At 32.9% G+C, this 23717-nt stretch overlaps 1 protein-coding gene and 1 pseudogene across 1 annotated transcript; one reads left to right on the forward strand and one right to left on the reverse strand.

Annotated features, from left to right (window-relative positions):
• Positions 1-1069: 1069 nt before the first annotated feature.
• LOC120167946 lies at positions 1070-2581 on the forward strand (annotated as a pseudogene).
• Positions 2582-4153: 1572 nt separating this feature from the next.
• Positions 4154-10066, reverse strand: LOC120167957 (putative septum site-determining protein minD homolog, chloroplastic). The gene is made up of 2 exons (XM_039176846.1): positions 9925-10066; positions 4154-5133 (listed from the first exon to the last, which is right to left on the reverse strand). The coding sequence occupies exons 1-2, from the start codon at positions 10064-10066 to the stop codon at positions 4169-4171; spliced, it is 1107 nt and encodes a 368-aa protein (XP_039032777.1). The 3' UTR covers positions 4154-4168.
• Positions 10067-23717: the final 13651 nt, after the last annotated feature.

The raw sequence follows: 23717 nt of genomic DNA on the forward strand, positions 1-23717 counted from the left end.
TTTATAATTAATTCAATTTCATCTCTCATCAATGTGTATTGTTTAATTTATTCAATTTTTTATTTCCAATTTCATGTTTGTTCAATATGGTATTTTATATACATATATAAACTATAAAATATAAGTATATAAGTATATATATAAAGTATAAAGTATATAATATAAAGTATTAAAGTATATAATATAAAGTAATAAAGTGTATGGATATAAGTATTAAATATAAAGTATTATAGTATATAAATATAAGTATTAAATATAAAATATATTAATTATCATAATTAATATATTAAGTATTATATATATATATATATATATATATATAAAGTATAAATTATATAATATAAAGTATTAAAGTATATAATATAAAGTAATAAAGTGTTTGAATATAAGTATTAAATATAAAGTATTATAGTATATAAATATAAGTATTGAATATAAAATATATTAATTATCATAATTAATATATTAACTATATTTATTAATTTAATTATCATAATTAATATTTTATTATAACATTAAAAAATTAATCATATTAATTAGTATGATTTATTATAAACTCAAAATCTCACAATTTTATTAAAATCTTATATTTCATCAATGGTAATATTTAAGTCAGGTAAATATCAGATCCTGTCAATAATAAGTCAGATCATTTACAAGTCAGGTTGAAAATAGGTCAGGTTCATAACAGGCCAGGTTGAAAACAGGTCGGGTAATACCAGTTATTTACTAGGTTAATCTCAGGTTAGGGTTCACATTAGTCGGATGCAGGTTGAGTTTGGGTATCATATTTTCAGTTCAATTCTTGTTCAGGTCGTTCTCAGGTCGAGTGCAGATCGGGTTCAGATCCACAATTTCCAGGTTCAACTCGAGTTCAGGTCAACACCAGTTTTGACTCGAGTCGGTTTCCGATTGCCACAACGCATGTCAAAAACATTTTTGACTCGAGTTTATTTCAGTCAATTTTATAGGTCGAGTCAGCTTTTTACACCCCTATTTTTACATACGTACTAATATACTTATCTACGCCATTGGAGTTTTACTTTCTTTTTCTTTTGTCAGATTATTCATGAAGAACCTTAGAGACATCTGCAAATACCTTTTTCAAGGAACGTATCACTGTCTCCATTTTTCTTGTAATTTGTTCAATCGCTTTACTCATTTCTCGTTTTTTTAATTGTTTGGTTGCTTTAAAAGCTTTAGCTCAATTTTGATTCATTGTGACTGGTCTTATGCCCAATGTTGTTGATGGGGAAAATAAAGTGGGTTTCCTACTGAAAATTGTTTGTGATTCTATAGAGGGAGTCTGCAATGCAAAGAAGGATTACAATGTTGCAAAGCAGCCCGAGATCGATGTGCCCAATTTGCAGGTCATTAAACTTATGCAGAGCTTCAAGTCCAAGGAATATGACTTTTGGTTGGATGCACTACTATTGGTACCTTACTTATGAAAGAATTGAGTTTCTCTGAACTGACCTCAATCTCCCATCAGAAATTGTGCCTGCTACTTTAAAGAAATCTACTAAGCTCCCTGGTAGGCCAGGTGGCCAACCTGGTGATCGCCCTCGGTAATGCATCTTATGAGGGTTTAATAATTAAATATCCCCCCTCCCTTTGGTGAAGTGTTTAGCTTGTGTTGATTTTAGGGGTCCTCCTCGCTTTGAAGGAGACTGTCCAAGGTTTGGCGACAGATATGGGTACCGTGGAGGTTCTCCATGGGGTGACTTTGGTGGTGACAAGGAAGGTGCCCAGGCAGATTTCCAACCATAATTCAGGGTAATTTTACATTTTGAATTTGGTCTATGTTTAATGGTTTATATTGATTCAACTTCCTTTTATGCTACTTATGGTATATTTTGAAGGTTTTTACTACAGTAGTTGTTGGTTTACCGCATGCATGTAGAACATAAAGTGCTACATGATCAATTATTGTTTTCTTGATGGTTTGTACGTTAGATTTAGGCAATGGAAGCATTCAAGGGTATGATTAGTGCTTAATTTTAGGCTCTAGCTTGATTAAACATTGTTCTCATACCAACTGAAAATTCTTCCATTGCTCTAAGCTTGATTTAGAATTCTAGATGATGTTTTGGATATAAGGTCTAGCGAGGTTACAAACAATTTTAAAATGGAATTCATTTTGCTTATATTTGGTAAAAGATTAAGCATTCAGACATGTCATTTAAAAGATTAAGCATTCAGATATGTCATTTGCTGTGTATCTTTATTGTATTTAATGGTGGTAACAGGTTTTCAGTACAAACTTGGAGCTCTCCTTATTCCGAGAGGCCACCAACTCTATTCTTGTGTCGTGCCAAATATCACTTGCGTTTGATGCCGATACCAGTGGCTGCTTACATTTCTTTGTTTTTGTTGTGCAGGGTCATGGCGGAAGGCCTGCCTTTGGTCGTGAAGGTGGAGGTGGAGGCTATAGTGTAGTGCCATCTGGTTCTGGTTTTGCTTGAAGCTTTGTCTTTTGACTTGGGTTGTTTTGGAACATAGTATTTAAGAAACCTTACAACTAAGCATTTGTTACCATGGAACTAAAATTTACAATTCGATGTTGAGTTCTGTGGAAATACTACTGCTCACCTATTACTTTTTTTGTTAGGATAAATTATAAATTTGGGAACTGAATCTTATTCCCTCTTCTTTTTACTCATTGTACTTTAAATCTTTTCAATTTCTTCACTGAACTTAATATATTGAATTTTTTTTTCACTCAACCATTTTCTCACTAACGACATTATAAATAGATTGGTTATAAATATGTTGTTATATAGATACAAAACATCGTACTTCGTTTTAACCCCGTTAACTAGTTGACGGCAGAGTGACAAAAAAAATTAAATGTATTAAATTCAACGAAAAAATTGAAAACTTTTAATGTTTTGTGAGCAAAATAGGATAGAGAGTACAGTTTAGTAATGAAATTTGTAATTTACCCTTCTTATTATTCCTTGAGAGAAAAAAATACTTTTCTCATAGTAGTGTACATTTTCTATCTGCTCAATACTCCGTTTGCTTACTTTAGATAAGTGTCTAGCGTCTTCAACATTATCATTTTTAGAAAATAATATTACCAACTAGTGGAAAATAATTTTCACATCATTCAAACAATATAAAATGATTTCTAAATACTAATTTCTAAAAAAATGCAATTCATTTTTCGAAAATCGTTTTTAATGAAACAAAGAGATCACTATTGTTCTTTTATGTTCCGGTTTACACTGAACCTAAGTCCCCCTATCTACTTCCATTGACTGCCTCTCATCAAATCCTTTATCAGTTAGCCCAGATTCTGGTCATTCAGATATCCATAGACTTTTACTATCCAACTGTTATTTTGGCACTTGGCGAAGGTAACCAATCCCTAAGATGGTAGAGATGAATACATGTGGAAAAAGTATCCGATTTTCTCCAATGAACAGGGGGTCCTAAAATACATCAAGATTCGCAAACAATGCTTTTACGCAAAGCATAATCTAACAACAAACAGCTATCCTAAGAGATGGAGACATATAAGGAAAGTTCCGACGCTCACGGTCGTAACTGCATAATCTTAAACTACAGAAGAAGAGAGTGGCTACTCTTTGATGATGGTGAGAAAGGGTTATGTTGTAAAGTTCTCTAGTTGTCCAAACAAAATAATATCGTACTCTGCTTTGAAGGCCATGAAAATGCGGTGAGGTTTAAAGCTCCTAGATTTTTTAACGTCCATCATGTGAAACAGCTTCCATTATGCACACATTATCAGAAGTTCACAAACAGGCAAAAGCTGCATTTGAATACTAAATGAAATTCATTGTAAATATTTATCAGCTAGAATTTGGACCATCCATACACCAAAGCATCACATAAGAACAAGTTGTCATACTGAATTAGAGATTCAACAGATTTTGGTTCATTGAGCAATTAAAATGTGTGAAAACTAAGTCTTGAAACAAGAACCATCGACAGCAGCAAAAATTTCAGACAAACCCTTGGAATGCAATTGGATAAACATCATCTAGAAGCAACAACAAACACAAAACCTAAAACCAAACTCTACAATCTGATCTATATACCAAAAGAAAGTTCAAAGCAATAATAATAGTATGAATTCAAAGGCAAACTAATCTTTACTAACTGTACAAATAGCTCCTTAAAAACACCAACTTTATTTTCCCTACCCTCCAAAGGAGAAAAAGCCACGCTTTTTTGGCACCTCCTCAACCATAACAGCCTTCATACTATCCTGCTCAATAAGCCTCCCAGCAGCTTGCTCGAAAGCCAATCCAGCAAGGGTTGGCGGCTTATTCAGAACAAGCGGATACCCTCTATTTGTGCTATTAATGACCTCGGAATCCTCAGGAATTACCCCTAACAATGGCAGCCCCAACATCTCTTGCACATCCAAAACTGACATCATATCTTCTCCTTTTATCATATCGGTCCTTACTCTGTTCACTATCATTTTGATATCCCTTATCCCATCGCATTCTAACAGCCCCATCACTCTATCCGCGTCCCTTAAGCTAGTTATGTCCGGCGTCGTCACCAGAACCGCCTCATTTGCCGGAGTTATTGCCGTTATGAACCCTGCGTCGATCCCCGCCGGACAATCAATTAGTATGAAATCCGGAGATTTATCCTCACGCGCTTTGAGAGCGTCAACTAGCCAAACCAACGCTTTCCCACCGAATCCGATGGGGAGTTTCGATCTGGGCGTGGAAATGCAAAGCAATTCGAAGTTGGACCAACGCTTGTCTCGAACCAATGCTTGGTCCAGCCGGCAATCACCGTTGATTACCTCGACGACCGTGTAATTCACGCGATTCTCGAGACCGAGGAGGAGGTCTAGGTTACGGAGGCCAACATCGGCGTCAATGGCCACTACAAAGAATCCGAGACGGGCTAAGGAAAGTCCAACATTGGCGGTGGTAGTTGTTTTTCCAACGCCGCCTTTCCCTGATGTTATAACCACAATGCGCGGGGTCTCCCCCGCCAGCCCAGGCTTTCTGTTCCATTGAAGGACTGACGAAATGGGGGTGTGCTTTGGTTTTGGGTAGGGTCTTGGAGGCTTTAGGGTTTGCCTGTTTAAAAGGGGTTTAAAGGAAGGGTTGAGAATAGTGGGATTAGGGTTTGAGAACACTGCTTTTTAGGATTTTAGGAAGCAAGCAAATCATTTAATTTTCCTTTCGAATGCCTTCACTACGAACCGCCACATGTCATTATACGGTTAAGATCTATTCCTCAAAAATATATGATACGGTTGAGATCTACAATAGCATCCGTCCAAATGGGGAGAAACCTAATCGGACGATTATTATTTACCTGAGATAACTTTTCTTCTCTTCTCATATACAATAAACGAAAGTAGTTCTAGCTATGGAAAGGACAAAAGAGATTAATGATTTACCCTTGAAATATAATGCAGCTCATTCCAACTCTTCATCCGAACTCATTGCCTCCCTGACAAAATATCACGACACCAAAACAGTTTCTTAGATGGGCGTTTATCATAAAAAATTAATTTTTTCATTTAATATTCTCGATCAAATATTATTTAAATTATATTTTTTGATTTAACATTTTTTTACATAAAGGTTCACCTCCTGCAACATTTTTAATATTGATTTGACGTTACGTGGAATAAGACGCGTCCCGTGAGACGAGTCTTATGTTGAAATTGGATACACGTGTGTATAGCTCGACCCTTGGGGCGCCTTAGGCCACATAAGGTATAGCGCGGGGTAGGGGTCGCGCCTTAACTGTGAATTTGATACAATTATAGCTTTAGTTTTATCTGATATAATTATGTAAGGCGTGGTGCAGGTACCGCGTCTTATATAATTATAATAACTTTTCTCGACTATAAATATCATTCCCCCCGGAGCTCCTCACATTTTCTCTAAACAGAAAAAAATTAATACAACAATCTGGCAATCTTCTCATATTTGATTCAGAAGTTCGTTCGATTTTTCGTTATAAGGTAATTTTGTTATAATTTTTTTATTATACTTATTGTTTATTATGATTATATGAAAAAAATAGTATACTAATTGTTGTCAATTAATTTATGAGTTTGTAAAATTGGAAAGCGGGAGCATACGTCGAAATAGTTTTGCGTTACAGGTAATAATATAAAATTATATTATTTAAATTATTTACGTTTATGTGTAAAAATTTTATTGTGTTATATTTTCGTTCATATATTATTTATTTAATCATGTTTGTTTCAGTTGTTTTTTTTTTTTTTGCAGATATAATATTGTCGTACTTTTAAACTTCAATAATGACGCGACTTTCAGCTATTGTTTATTATGATGGTGAAATTCGAGAAGATGAAACAGTCGTTGTTTTCGTATCAAATGAGCGTGTTAAAATATCATTCAAGAGAAACATAACTCTTGAGGAGCTGATAACGAAGATTTCGAGGAAGATTTATGTTGGAAGTAGTAGAAGAATGTCGTCGTTGCAGTACAGATTTCCAACATCATTGTTGTCATTAACTTATACAACGTTTGAACTTTCGAACAATGATAATGTTAAAATGATGGTTGAAGCTCAAAGTAATTATTCAAACGCCGATATTGAGATGTGTGCAAATTTTGTTCAAGTGCGTGTTGTTCGGGGTCAATTATTAAGCTCCCACTATGGGTTGGCTGAACAAGTTTATCAAGTTGACAACCCGACGACAATAATATATAATGATTTTAATGCCATAATGGGGAGACATTCATCCGCAACTCCTTACGATATATACCAAGGTGAGTCGACGAACAATCCGTATGGCAACATCGCGTCCAGTTCAAGGGGAAGACATTCATCTGCAAATCCCTTTGACCTTAATATGGAGATGCCATCGACGCAACAATCTGTGCAGTTTCCATTTGACACAATGGCTTCAAGCTCCAGGGGGAGGCATTCGACTGTGAGCTTTTTCGATCTTAATGTCGATATGCCTTCCAGTTCAAGGGGAAGGCGTGCAAGTAGTAGGTTATTCGACCTAAATGTGGAGATCATGGAAGAACCATCATCTCCACCAGAAGAACCGATTCGTGAGCCTGGTGCGGATGGTGCTGAGACTAGACTATTCATTCACCTAGAATCACCGCAATTCAACTCCGATGATGTAGATGAAGTTCCAGGAAATGTGACACAAACTGACCCTCCAGCACACATGTATGAAGCTGATTATGGTGCAATGTACAGACCAGAATTTGTGGATATGCCTCATCTCGGTGACTATGTATATTACTTATCAAATAAATAATGGTGAGTTATCTTTAGGCATAGAGTTTTCAAGCAAAGAAGAAACGATGATGGCTATAAAAAATTACAATATTCGTAATTCTGTTCAATCCAGAGTCGACCGCTCCACGACAGAAAAATATGTATGTCACTGTGCCCGACGCGAAAACGGATGCAATTGGATGGTTCACGTATCGAAGAGGAAGAGAAAAAATAACAGATGAGAACTAACAGTATACAACGGTCCTCACACATGTTATGCTGGAGGGGTCAACCAAAATCATCCCAACTTAGACTCTGAAATGATATGTCAAGCCATCATGCCCATGGTAAAAGCAAGCTCTCATATAGATATTGTTGTGTTGATTTCATCTATACAATCGCAGTATGGGTATATTGTCTCCTACAAAAAAGCTTGGTTGGCAAAACAAAATGCCATTGTCAAACTTCATGGCGAATGGGATGCATCTTACAACAAACTTCCAAGTTGGTTTAGGCTGGTACGGAGGTTGAATCCTGGGATAATTGTGGACTTCGAAACCTCCTATGCATACCATAATGATCGAGTTCTTCGCGATCGATGCCAATTCTACCGGGTTTTTTGGACTTACCAACAATGCGTTAATGCTGTCAAATACTGCAAGCCTGTGGGTCCAGATCGACGGGACTTTCTTGTATGGAAAATACAAACAAGTTTTATTATTGGCAGTTGTCCAAGATGAAAATCGCAACATTCTTCCAGTTGCTTTTACTCATGTCAAAGGAGAAGATACATATTCTTGGGTTTTTTCCTCTGAAATTTACGTGCACATGTTATCACGAGGGAAAACATCTGTGTCATTTCAGATCGCGGAGCTGGGATCAAAGCAGCAATGGAGTCTTTGGGTCCAATGTGGCAACCACCCTTTGTCCAACATAGGTATTGTCTCCGACACATTGCTGCGAACTACCATGGAAGGTACAAGAAGAATGATGAGCGTCAATTAATTGTGCGCATAGGTAAGTGAAACTGATGTAGTTTGTTTTCTTTCTATCCTTTTAATTTTTCAAAGAAAGCAAGTTAGTAAGTTATACATTTGTTTATCAGGTTACGAACTACTTCCTCGAACGTTTGAATCAATGCTTCAAGATTTGTGGGCGAAGAACGAGGAAGGATACGATTACATCAGCCTCATTGATAAAGAAATGTGGACGAACGCATATGATGGTGGATATCGATATGGACACATGACGACCAACTTGGCAAAGGCAATAAATTCAACCTTAAAGGGTGCACGTCACTTACCAGTAACGGCTTTGGTAAAGACTACATATTTTCGTTAGGGGCCTTTTTGCGAAGCTCGGGGGACAAGCTCAAACCTGGATGCAAGGCGGTCATGTCTATCACCCTAGATTAGTTGCAGATATACAAAAAACAATTATGCATCAAATGGAATGTCTGTAACAGCTTCTCTAGAAGGCATGAAATGTTTCATGTCACAGAGTTACCGCGACCTCATCAAGGGATTGAAGTTGTGTCGTTAAGAGTAAATCTAAAGAATAGAACGTGCGACTGCGGGTTTTTTCAAGCTCTAAAGTATCCATGCTCTCATGTGATAGCAGCTTGCTCGCATACACGTCAAGACTATAACCATTTTGTGGATCTCGTATACCTATTATCTGAAGTTCTTAAGGTGTACGAATTTGAGTTCCCCCCATAGGTAATGACAAAGACCCTGATGAGGTTCAAGATTGGCTTCCGATTATACCAAATCCGAGTTTATTGAGGGAGTGTGGTCATCCAAAATCCAATCGAATTCATTGCGATAAGGATATTCGAGAAAGATCTAGACAAGACAGAAGATGTGGGCATTATAGAAACCCATGACACACTAGAAAAACATGTCCATTTCTGTTGTCATCAAGTAACAATTGATGAGGAAATGATGTAGTTGTTTATCAAATAATAATTCGTGTACTTTAATTTGCATTTACTTCAAGTTAATGTTATTCGATAACCGCTGATGAAGATTAAAAAATGATACAATTATACGAGATTGGATGTTGGTGTTATATTAACGAATAATTGATATTAACGATACAATAAGTATTAAATGGTAAATGATAACCAAATTACAATAACTTATATTAAATGGTACTAAACAAAATTAAGCAAAATAAATTAACAAAAAGTCCAACAAATTTAACAAACTTAATTAAAATCAATCCAACCATATTAACGAATTAAAGAAAGTATTAAATGATAAATAATAAAAAATTACAATAAAAAAGTCCAATAAACAACTACAACAAAAAGTACTAAATACAAATATAATAAAAAAAACAAAATCTATCGATGCCTGCGACGCGAATGTGTTCCGCAGAGCGGTGGCTGTCGGTCTCGAGGAGGATTTCTTTGTATCACTGGTTGTGAATCCTTGCTGTCATCATCATCGCCATCATCGTCGTCGTCGTCGTTATCATCGTCGTCCTGAGCAGCTACATTTTATTGATGAGGAGCTGATGACGATGAAGCACCTCCGTAGAATAAGGACCCTCGAGGTGTATGATTGACTATCCCACCGGCCTGCGAAAACTGGGAAAACTCATAAAACCCAAACATCACTGAGTGTGAAAACTTTACAGGAGGTGTCTGTGCTGAGGCCATGGGTGATGAGGCTGAACCCGTCAAATATCCAGTATATGAACCCCAAGTTGGATATACAAACATAAACCCATAATAGCCTCTAGAAGGGGTCATAAAATTCTGTGACAGTGGCGGCGGCGGGGTCATAAAACCATGTGAAGGCGGCGGCAGCGACATCTGGTAATGCAAAGGCGGTGGCGGCATCATATATGGCTATGGTATGTAAGTCGATGGATACGATGGCTGCTGTGAAGGTCCTGCTGGTGCAGCTGAGGATGAACCGGAAGCACCTGCTCTCCGTCCACGAGTCGGGGGATGATGGTGCTGTGTCGGTGAAAGTCTCTGTCGACGTCGTGGAAAAGTCTGCCCTCGTGCATCCTCGGGAAGCAGAAACCGTTTCCCGTTACCGTTGAACCACTCATAATAACCGTCAGCAACCATCAAGAGGTAAAGTAAAATGGGCTCTCTACGGGGAAGACGCCGATGTCGATCCTCCCACAACATGACCCACTCATGATGCCTCGCCAGCCAATCTGTATCTGTCTTGCCGCGTCTATTTGTGCTATGCAACTCGTCCATATTGCGAGGTACTTCCAAAATTGGTTGAAAACAACCAAATTGCCGGAGCACGCGATCAGTGGAGTGCCACTCGACGGTCGCATAACAGATCAAAAGGGACCATCACCATCCAAACATCTGATGGGCCCCTCAACTCAGGTGGGATCACCGTCCTCACATCATCAGTAGAATATGGCACCCATTCAAACTAAAACAAATATATATAATTTTTATCAAAATAATAATCTAATTATATAACTATAATCTAAAATCGATTTTTAAACATTAAATTTATACTTGTGTGCCAGCCTTCTGATCGATTAACACCCTAATTTTTTCTAAATCATCAGGTAGCTCCTGATGATTTTTCCTACCAATAGACCACCTATTCAAGGAAAAAATTATTATACGATGTATCAAATGATTAATATAAGAAATCAGTTTTACAATTACCTCAATAGTAGTGGAAATACGAATGGGTTATTGACAACGAGACATAAAAAGGGCAATCGATACCATGCCTAAGACTGCAGCAGCTGGAGACATCCGTCGATAGCATTTCTCATGTAGTCAATGGCTCGACACATCTCCCTGTTCAAGAAAGCCAAAACTACTGAGCCCCAACTGAGTGATTCGACCAGATGAAAGTCGCTAAGATGTCGCAACCACATGTAGTGAACGTGGTTGCACGATTTGTCCGGCATCAGCAACCCTCCTATCAGGTGCAGTATGCATGACTATGCATACATTTTAACTTCATCATCAGATGCGTCCTCGCTCAACTCCCGAAAATTGGCATCTAACCAATTTAACGGTATCTGACCACAGTTAAAATTTTTCGGGACACGTCCTAGATTTTCCCGGCACAAAGTAGTCTAGGAACCCTGCACGATCCCTGATACCACATTTCCATCCACCGGAAGCCTGAGGTGCATAACAACATCCTCAAGTGTAATCGTACACTCTCTGGCCTCTACCGCTCTACTAAGGCAGAAATAAGGTCTGGTTCTATCTTACAGTGACCCCTGATATCTACCTATGTAACCGAATCTAGTGTCTACTAAATACGGCAAGACACAGCTAGGTATCACTAACTTAAGGTTCCTAATAAAACGATCTAATACACGGTCCTTCTCCTAAAATTAAATAATTACAAAAATTAATTCTTAATTTAATAATCATGCATTAAATAAATCAACAAATTATTACTAATAATTTAAATTAAATTAAAACGTTAAAATGTTACCGTATCAGTAAAGTGTCGAGATATGATTTTCATCCAAGCGAGTAGTGCCTTCTATTATATCTGCAAAAAAAATTATATAAGTAAAATATTAAATAAATTAAATGCTTAAATAAATTAAATACAAAATATTAAAAATATAATAAAATATACCTTAAACAGATAATATAAGAGTATTGGAGAGAAGTTGAGAGAAATTGAGAAAATTTGGTGTGATGAAAGTGATTGAGGATGAGGTATTTATAGGGAGGGATTGGGGTGTGAAGCGTCGGGGTAGGTGGGCAATTAAACCTAAGGTGCGCCGCAGGGGCGCGCCTTACTGACACGTGAAAGATTCACAGGATGTTAAATCGAGAAATATAATCTGAACGGTATCTAATCGAGAATATTAAATAAAAAAAAGTGATTTTTCGAAAAAAACACCTCCTAAATGAAATGACACTAGAAAGACAGATGATTCTTGGATTTAAGGCTATTGCAAAAGACACATTTCCAATCAATAGCTAGACCCATCTCTAACAATTTGTCTTTGGTGGAAATGACCATCCATCCGATAATAGCATGCTTAGACACATGAAGTGGAAATCATAAAGTTTTACGCGACTTAGACTTAATCCCGTGAGGTCTTACGGCAGACCAGATCCATTTGACATTGACATCCTGAGAAAAAAGGGCATACGTATACAAATTTTGAGCTTCATTTCTCAAATCTAGTATCTTCTACGGAACCCAGCTCCTATTAGCCTTTTTCTCAACCAACCAAAAATCCACCCCTTTAAAAGACATATGCCTTTAACCAAGTCACCCACAAAGAACCCTCCCCGCCAAAGTCTTTCGAATAAGAAGAAAAGTACATGCCTTATTCCAACACTTAATGTCTTTTAGTTGGATACCTCTGTCGAAATGATTTTATTCAAAAATCTTGTTTTCGAATAAATTTGATGATATGTTAATAATAAAATGTGATTTGAGGAGAATAATAAAATGTGATTTGAGGAGTCATCACCAATCTTTGATTGAGTGTGATTGGACATCCAAAAAATATTTGTCATTTAAAAAATATATTTTAATTAAAACAATAAATTTGCGGCCTGTGCTACCAAAAAAGGTTAAGTTCGGGATTCGGTTACGTGTGAATGATTAGCAGCCCACAGCGCCCTAAATCAGTACATAGTCGATAAATTAGTTGTCTTTGCAATGAAATTTTCGAAATGTGGTTTAATTTAATTCAAGATCCTATTTAAACATTCTTTGAATTTTAGGACGGAACACAATAATATTTAATTATTTCATATCGAGAGGAATCGACCTCTCATACCTTAAAGCAGTTGATTCTTACTCCAATCGAAATAATAAATATTACAATTCCATCCTAGAGTTCATTATTAATTCAAAATTACAACACAAAATAATTCTAAGAGAGAAAACGATAATATCTAATTATTTCCGATCGAGAATAAATAACCTATCATGCCTTAAAGCATTCATTTATTACTCCACTCGAAATGAAAATATATCATTATTTCGTCTTAAAATTCAATATTGATTCGAGTGAGAACGATAATATCTAATGATTTCTAATCGATAATAAATGATCTCTTATGCCTTAAAGCAATCATTTATTACTCTAATCGAAATGAAGAGATATCACTATTATGTCTTAAAAATCAATATTGATTCAAGAGAAAATGGTAATATATAATTATTTTCGATCGAGAATAAATGACCTCTCATGCCGTAAAACAATCATTTATTTCTCCAACCGAAATGAAAAGATATTACTATTTTCAATATCGATTTAAGTGTTACTATTTTGAAATCAATTGAAAAAAAACACGTGCAAAAATAAAACGAATTAGAAGCATACATCGAGCAAGTATAATTAATTATTTATTTTACCAACATTTAATGAGAATAAGGATGTTCAATTACTTAAATACATCAAGCCGATACCTTAGATTCGATCTAATAGTCTTTTCTCGGTGAATTTAATTAAAAGAACATGATCTTTTTCCCAATCCCCAAATTTTAAAATAGATTCAATTTAATTCATGCCACTAAATGAGATAGACTTTCATTTTAAAATTATCAAAAGTAACTTTCTTATACGTTAAGACAGTCACTTTACGACAATATTAAAATGAACGAATATTATCCTTAGTCAAATTATTTTGATTAGAGTCCAGAAATGCTTATTAGAGTATCATGAAAAATTAATTAATGACTACAATGAAATAACATGCAAGCATCATGCAAAAATTAAAATAAAATAAAATGAAAATAGGACTAAAATATAAACAATCAAATCATCATTTCAAAAAACTAAAACAAAATAAAGTGCAAAAGTAACTGAAATGAACATTTTTAATATTTAGTGATAAAATTACAAAGATAAAAATAAATAAAACATGAGGACCAAATTAAAATAAAATAAACTTGCATAGCCAAATTAAATTCAATAAAAATATATCACAGTTTGAAATATAAGCATACTGAAATTACAGGGACCATTCCATAATTATTCCCTTTTTAGCTTAAAACATGCTTTTAAAGAAAAATGGGTAAATTACCTAATCAATCCATAAACATTTAAAATAAAATTAAACTGTCACTACACATGACCAAAATGTAAAAACACGCTAAACATAGAAGGACTAAAAAAAATAACCTAAAAATATATAACATACACAAAAATGGGTAAATTGCATAATAAGTCCCTACAGGTGACTAACATGCAAAAATATGCTAAAGTTAAGGGGACTAAACAACAAATAACCCTAAAAATATAAAGCATGCATGAAAGTGGATAAATTAAAAACTGGTCCTTACAGGTGACCACTTTGTAAAAACACGCTTAAAGTGGAATGACCTAAGCATGATTTTACCCTAATTTTTCTATATATACAACTTTTCTCTTTTTTTTTTCATTTTAAACCAAAATTTTAAAAATATCAAAACCTCTTTATTTTCTCTCTTTTTCTCTTGATCGACCCATTGTCGACTGCGTTACCCCGCTGTTTGACCACCACACACGACAGTCAGAACACCTAAACCTACCCAAAACCTCCTAATCGCTCATATCCACACTGCCTAGACACAAACCTAAGGCCTAAACCAACCAAAAAACTCCCTAAAGAACCAAAAAAGGTCCCTTAACCTTTCGGTTTCCCCAACTCCAACGACCTCCGACGTAGATTATAACACCCCAATTACCGGGTAAGTGACTAAATTGTAATAACTTATAAATTCAGTGGCTGAATTAGAATAGAGTGATAAGTCTAGTGATTTATGGAGGACTTTTGTGTGTTGGTTATGATAGTAAATATGGAATTATAATAAGGGTAAAATGGTAAATTTTAGGGAAAGATATTTTTAATGGTTTTGGATAGGATATATATGAAGAAAAAAGGAAGAAGACTTGGTAAATCATATTGCTCTCTTGTTCTTCAACGTGGGTTGCATCTTAAGGTTTGGTAATGAAAGTTTGGATGTTATATAAGCTAAAGGAAAGCTTATATGGCATTAAAACAACAAGATAAGTGTTTTAGAGATAGATTTGAAAAATGGGTTTTTAGATGAAATTTTGATATGGATGAGTTTTTGAAGTTTGAATAAGATTTTCGACTTGTCAAGAGGTTAATTAGAATATGGAGTGTTAGAATTGGATTTAAAACATGTTGAAAATTTAGTATGATTCTTATCTTTAAGAATTTGAATGAAGTATGGGAGATAATAAGGTGTGGGAATGATAGAAGTTAGTTAAAATGGTTATAGTTGAGTTTAGTAGTATGAAAGGATCTTTGTATGAAGAATTGAGTGAAGAGTTGATGATTTTTGGGTTTGAATAGTGAATTTTTGAGCATGAACAGTAACGTTTTGGGTTTTACAGATTATGCAGGGGGAACAGATACCCCCTGGGGGGTATCGATTCCCCCTAAAGGAAAAGTTGAAGTTTAGTTCATTAAATTAGTCTAAGTTATTAGTATCAAATTACTAGGGTTAGGCTTCTGATAACCATCATGAAAATTATGTTTATGTAGATATAAAACGTAATCCTATTCCGGAACAATCGAAGAGTTAGGATTGAATCAACACAAGCAAGGCCAAGGTGAGTGCATATTATAAGTATAGTACAATGGAATTATGAAACATAAGAATAATGCCCATGTTATACGATATGAGAGCTATAGGTATAGTTGGCATGCCAAGAGTCGAGGGTTTCATAGGTCATTCGGGATAATTCATAGGTCATTCGGGACATATTCATAGGTCCTTCGGGACAAATTTCATATGCCACTCAGTGAGACTTATACGAGCTGTGGTGACAACATAGTGCATAACCTCAATGTACTCGAATACCTTGAGTTCTCAGTAATGTACATGGGCTTATAAAATGTTATCAAAGGTAATTGCATCATTATTGTTGTATGTTACCACATTGAATTACATGTTACATGATTAAATGGATAGATTGCATGTTCATATTCATAAGGAATGCATCATTATTATATTTGTATGCCTCACTAAGTATATGACTTAGCGTGTAAGTGATTTACACATAGGTACAGAAAAGTAAGAAGATCGATCTTAAGAGCAGCAACGCAGCATACCATCATTTGAAGATCAGATCATAAGAACTTTACAAAGTATGTCCGTTTATGTAATATATGTGTTGGCATGTTAATAGAGTTGTTTAGGATGTATACTCTAATCGACTTTTGTAATGTTTTAAACGTATTTATGAAAATTGTAAATGGGTAGCGATGAACGATTAAATTTGTACGAGTTTTATGTATGTTTTACGAAATTCACTGTAGCAGGGGAATTGGTTCCCTGTTAGCAATTTGGAAAATTTTTGCATTTGGTACTGTAGCAGGGTACTATTCACTGTACTGTTCATATTGTTCACAGTATTGTTCATACCATATTTTACTGTTCATAAATTCGTTTTTGCCTCAAAATTTTATAACAAACATAATTTAATAGTATATTATCGTATTTTCTTAATATAAGTTCAAATATTCTGTTATTTGATAAAAATATTGTTTTAAAAAGGCAACGTGACATCTCAGACTCGTATTCGGGTCGGGTACGGGTTGGGGGTGTTACATAGATCCTACAACTCAGGTAAATGTAGATCTACCCTTTCTTTCTGTTTTTGTTTCATAAATATGCTTGTTTGTTTTTGTTTTGCAAACTTAGGCTTCTTTTTTTATTACTATGTTTCGAAACTGAAAAAAAAAAACACAAGAAAAATATACCTTTAAATTTATGTTCTTTTATTGCTTTTTTTGCTTTTTGAAAAACGAAGAGGATAACCCCTTTTACAACAGAGTATCCGGGTTTTTATAACCCTTTTTTTTACAATTTTTTTTACAAAACAAAACAAAATGATTTTTGTGGTTTGCGTGTATTTGTTGCTTGTTGCAGAGATTGGCGTGCCAGGGTTGCCTTACACGTGGTTGGTAGAACCGATGGTGGCAGCGGACTGATGGAAACAGCGGTGGCTGGGGACTTCATTTGATGTGAGCGACGATGACTGTAGAATGGGGTTAAGGTTTAAGAACCCTAATTTCTTTGGGTACTAGGCCAGTCTTGTTGGGATCTGGGTTTGGTTCTGTTGGGCTCCGGGTTAGATTGTAATTGGGGCCCAATTAGTTGTGCTTGGGTGTAGTGGGTTCTGTTGGGCTCGGGTCATATTGTTTTTTGGCCCGATTAGGCATGTTTTAATGGCCTGCAACATTTAATAATAATAATAATAATAATAATAATAATAATAATAAATAATAATAATAATAATAATAATGTCGGCACGAAAATGAGTGTCGACAACCTCCTTCAGACTTCATGGAGCAAATTTGTCTCGAGCTAACTCGGGCTCCTGAAATAACAATATATTCCCTCTTCCAAAAAAATCTAACACACAATATTTATCTCTTTATCATTTTGGCTATTTTGTTTAAAAGTTGAATTTAACTCACTTTAAAAAACTTTGAATTAAACCCTTAATCTCTCAAATATTTTTTTACGCAAATAGAAGTTGCTATTTTTATTATAATAAAGATAAAATATTGAAAATTACAATGAAATATTTACAACTATAAGTGTAAACTAAACATATAGTTAGAACATTTTCTTATAATCATGATTCATGAAATAAAAAGAATGACCAAATGACCGATGGAAAAGATAAAAAATGTGTCAAAAGACAGAGAAAAATGTACCATAAAAGTATAAAATTATATGTCATAAAGGCTAAATTATTAAAAACTAAAAGATAAATACAAATTAAAGAAGATCAACGGGTGACAACTAACCCTAAGGCTAATGGCGTCGTCTGTTAACGAAGATGAAAAGGGGAAGCAAGCGAACGAGCTAAAAAATTAAGAGAGCATTTAATTTTTCAAATAATTATTTTTTGACATAATATATAAAATAAATAATATCATTTTAACATAAAGTATATATGGCTATCATGTGAATATTATTTCAAAAGTGAATATTATTTCAAAAGTGAAAATTATTAAAAAAAAAACTTAATATTTTTGTCAACATTTTTGTTAATAAAATAATTTTGTTATAAATAATATTTAAGTAGATGTTTCATCTTTCATAATTAAATGTATGATAATTTAAGGTGTAAATGTTATAACATATGATTCTAATAACTTATGGGTTTTGAGCAATAAAAGATTATTATCCACTCTCACATTATGTACTATACTTGTGTATAATTTGATAATGCGTTATCAACACGAGCGCTCTAATTAGTAGAATAATCTTATGTTTTTGGTTGACCCAAAACAAGACGAAAGTTCTTAAATTAATTCAAAAACACTACATTTTTTATAGCATTGGATGAGGTATGTAATACATTTTATGATAATATTCTCATATGTATATGCATACGTAAAAGATAACGCGTTAATATTATTAATGTCTAAAAGCTTACATATATAATTTTATAACAATATACATATATTCATTTACAAGGTAAATGATTATAAGATTATTTAATATTTTATACTTATTTATTTATTTATTTTTAATTATTTGTTTTATGATAATATATCAATGATTTAATATTTTATACTTATTTATTTATTTATTTTTATTTATTTGTTTTATGATAATATATCAATGATAAATCTTACAAAATTGGAATTTTTGCTCTAGAAATTTCCAGAAAGAACTATTCATCCTAGATTTTAGATGTCAAAATACATCTAGATGCAAATGGTTTAGGTGACACTATTAAGAAAGGGGCTAAAATCTGAATATTTGAATGTTAAAGATCCCCTTGTTCTTTGGGATAGTCTAAAATAAATATATAACCACCAGAAAATTGTTATACTTCCTAAAGCTCGATATGATTGGTTGCATTTGAGATTACAAGATTTTTAATCGATTAGAAAATATAACTCAACTATGTTTTAGATTACTTCACAATTGAAATTATGTGATCAGAGTATCACCGATGAGGATATGTAAGAGAAAGATACTCCACTTTTCATGCAAATAATGTTGTCCTGCAAACACAATATCGTGAAAAATGTTTTAAGAAATATTCTTAGTTGATATTTTGTCTTCTTGTGACTAAGCAAAACAACGAATTGTTAATGAAAATCGTGTTTCTTGTCCTACTGATCCCACCCATTCCCTGAAGTGAATGCAACATTTTAGTGGAAAAAAATAAAGGCATCACCAACAACCATGGTTGTGGTTATGGACGCGGTCGAGGACGTTATCATAATCTAGGACGTGGAAAAAGTGGTCATTCTAAGAATCCTTATAACCACCAAAAGTGAGATTATAAGGACAATAAGAATGATAAAGATCGGAATAAGAAAGCATAATCTTTGGTTTATCGATGCGGTTGTACAAACCATTGGTCTCATACTTGTCGCACGTCAAAGTATCTTGGGGACATTTATCAACAACCATTAAAAGATAAAGGAAAAATAGAAACAAATTTTAATTATCAAGAATCATAAAAAAAAATGACATTGTTGATCATGTACACTTGAATGTTTCTGATTATGACATTGTTGGTCAAATACACTTGGATGTAACTGATTTCTTCACCACCTCTAAAGGGAATAATTGATATTTCAAATTTTTATTTACAATAATCATGTTTATGTCAATTTAGTTTATAAACACCATAGTTGTTATGTTTTAAAAAATTTAAAAATATTTATATGTTTTGAATATTTTTATGATATTTATTTATTTTCTTTGAAGAAGAAGATTTCTCAAATACACTCTATGGTAAATAGTGAAGACTTATGCTTAACAGTCAGAACAACTACACATACTATACTTAAGTATAAGGAATATTTTTTTTCATTTAACAATGCAACAAGCTAATGTTAGTACTATATCCGAAAGTACTGAAATCATAGAAGGCTCTTGAAGAGCAAATATATTATTGTGAAATAGAACTAAACTCCAATTAACAATGTATTATGCTCTCCGAAGTCTCAAAGAAATTTATTAAGTTTTAAAGATATTATTCAGAATACATATCATATTGAGACTATAAATGAAGGAAATGTTGAATATCTCAGTATTATGAGTATAACTCAAAGTAATAAATAATCTAGAAAAAATTGTATGCACTCTCTTCTAGATTGTACTACATTAGAATTAGTTCAATTGAAACACGTGCTATTATAAACTAGAAGTCTACTGATAACTTTATTATTGTTCATGATCGATTACGCCATCTCGATTCAATTATGATGCAAAAAATTATTAAAAATTCATGTGGTCATTCGTTGAAGAACCATCAGATTCTTCAAAGTAATGTTTTTTCATGTGATGCTTGTTCTCAAGGAAAATTAATTATTCGACCGTCCCTAGCTAAGATAGATTATGAATATATTAATTTTCTATAACGGATATAGGGTGATATATGTGGGCCTATACACCCTCTTTGTGCACCATTTAGATATTTTATAGTTTTAATCGATGCATCGGCTAGATGGTCACATGTATCTTTGTTATCAACCCATAACCTGACGTTTACGAGGTTAGTTGCTCACTTAATTAACTTACGAGCACATTTTCTAGATTTTTCTATAAAGACAATTCATCTTGATAATGTTGGTGGATTTAATTCCCAAGTATTCAATTATTATTATATGTAAGTGTTAAACATCCTATAGCTCATGTTTATATACAGAATGGTCTTACAGAGTAATTTATTAAACACCTTCAATTAATTGCAAGACTGTTACTAATGATGTCAAAGCTTCCAATTTCTACTTAGAGTCACGCCATTTTACATGTAACATTATTAATTCGCATCATACCAATAAGTTATCATAAATTCTCCCTATTACAATTTTTTCAAGAACCAAATACTTCCCACCTTAGAATTTTTGGCTGTACAACTTCCTATTGCTCCACCAAAATGAAAAAAAAGGGTCTTCATATGAGATTGAGAATATATGTTGGATTTGAATCCCTTAAATATCTCGAGTTTTTTACAGGAAATTTATATACAGCTTGATTTGCTTATAGTCATTTTAATGAGTTAATTTTCCTAATATTAAGGGGAGAAAATAAACAACTGAAAAAAATTGGAATGAATGTTCATTATCTCATTTTCATCTACGTACCCAACAATGTGAATTAAAATTTTAAAGGATAATTCATTTACAAAATTTAACAAATCAATTGTCGGATGCTTTCGTTGACCCTAAAGAAGTGACTAAGTCACATATACCATTACCAAATGCTTCAATTAAAATTTATGTCCCAAAAGGGAAAACTCCAGTTACTAATGAGTTGTTAGCATGCCTGAAGCGTGGTATGCCAATAGGTTCCATGGATAAGAATCCTCGAAAAAGAAAAAGAAAAAGAGCTATAATTAATGACGGTCCTATCGAAGAATCAGTGAGACTTAAAAAGTCTCCATAAGATAATAAAGCATCTTGAGATATTTAACATGACTCAATTACCTGTGTTATAATGTCCCAAAAAATAAAAAAAATATAAATTTTTGAGGTTTGTTTTGACTAAAACAGGGTTTTTCTTTAAAAATAAAAATATAGTTCGATGAGTCCCCACCAATCTTTATTTAAGGTGTGACTGGATCACCCAAAAATGTTTATTGTTTTAATAATAATTACAAATTAAATATTATTAAAATAACTTTTACGTATGCTTTCCAGAAAAATGAGTTTGAGAGTCAATTACATGTGAGGAAAGATTAGCACTCCCACAACACCCTAAAATCAGTACCTAATTGATTAAGTGTGTCTTTGCAATGTAAAAATTAATATTTCAATTTTTATTTAATTAATGATCCATTTTTAGTTAAATAAATACAATTTTATTTAACCAATTAAATTCTAGAGAGAAAAGTTAACAATTCGTTGCATTTAACTAGAGAGAGTTAACCAGTTAATATAAAGTAGGACGACATCCCTCCCTTTTCCAACTAAAACTGTAAATTACCATTATTTCTTCTCAAGAATTTAGGTTAAATTATTGATATTTCAACATTTGGAATCGAGGGAAAATACCATCTAATATAAGGTAGAACGACGATTTCCCTTTTTTTGGAAAGAAATAAGAAATATTATTATTATAATCAAACATTGTAGTTATTTACCTAAGGTTATGCAACAAACAAATATTTTATTAATAAGAATTATCGGGCCTGTGATAGATAAAGAATGTTCAAATATTTATAAATACTGAGTCTAGACCGCCGAATAGGGTTGAGAAACCTATCCTTGATAAATTTAAATATAAGAACATTTCTTTTTCTACCCTTATGATTAATTTTAAAAATTTCATCATTTTAATTGGTTTCACTGGAGGATAATTATTCATTTTAAATTACCGAATCACACTACTCATGTGTACTAGGATAACTCATTTCGATAATTAAAAGTAAACAAACATTGCCTTTTAATTAATTATGAAAAGATATCAAGTGATGCAAATGAGGCTATCCTGTTTGCAATTAAATATAAATGTTATGAAATCAATCAACATGCTTCAATGAAAAATTATTTACAAAATTAAAAAAATTAAATCAAAGAATCAATTTAATTAAAAACTAGAATTATAATGCAAAGAATCGAGATTAAAGGCATAAACAGAATAGACGAATAATTAAAAGCATAAATATAAATTGTGGTTCTAAAAGATATGAACACTAAATATAAAATGATATACAGACCAAAATTACCAAAATATAATAAAATAAAGTAATAAATATACAAATTAGAAAAGTAATAAAAATATAAAGTATATATGAAAGAGAAAAATAATAATAATGATAAAAAATAATAATACCTACATAATGTAAATAAAAGTTAAATGTAAAATTAAACATGAAAAAAATATATAGCCAACATTATAAATATAAATAAATATAAAGATAATATATATATATATATATATATATATATATATATATAAAAGAGAAAGAAAAATTAATTTGTAAAGGTTATAGTATAAAAATAATATTAATGGTATGAACAATTATATTTATGTAAACATTAATATAAATATAAATTTAAGAATATAAAAACATGCATAATATAAAAAGGTAAACTAAAGAAATAAGAATTAAAAAGAAAAAAAGGAATCATCGATTTTTATTGAGAAATATCAAAGAATGTCATATTTACGAAAATCTATTTGAAAGTATTTTCCTTATTCCTTGGTTCTATCTCATTCGATAGTTTTTGAAGAAAAAAATAAAACATTGAAATCAATCGAAACAACAAACACAAAAAGTAAATAAATAAACATCAGTTTTCACAAAGAAACATCAAAGAATGCTAGATTTAGGGAATCTATTCAAAAGTATTTTCCTTTTTCCTTAGTGTTTTCTCCCCCAATATGATTTTTTTAAAACAAAAATAAAGCAGAAATTGATCGAATATCAACAATAGAATAAGATTAATCAAAGAAGAGAAAAATACATTTGGAAAAATAAAATTTCTTCTATTGCTTGAATTCTTCAAATTACAATTCTTATGTTGCCTCTCTTCTCTTTTTCCTATCTTTTTCCTAAACAAAAGTGCC

This window comes from Hibiscus syriacus, unplaced genomic scaffold, assembly GCF_006381635.1.
Source record: "Hibiscus syriacus cultivar Baekdansim isolate YM2019G1 unplaced genomic scaffold, ASM638163v2 tig00003041_pilon, whole genome shotgun sequence".
Lineage (NCBI taxonomy): Eukaryota > Viridiplantae > Streptophyta > Magnoliopsida > Malvales > Malvaceae > Hibiscus > Hibiscus syriacus.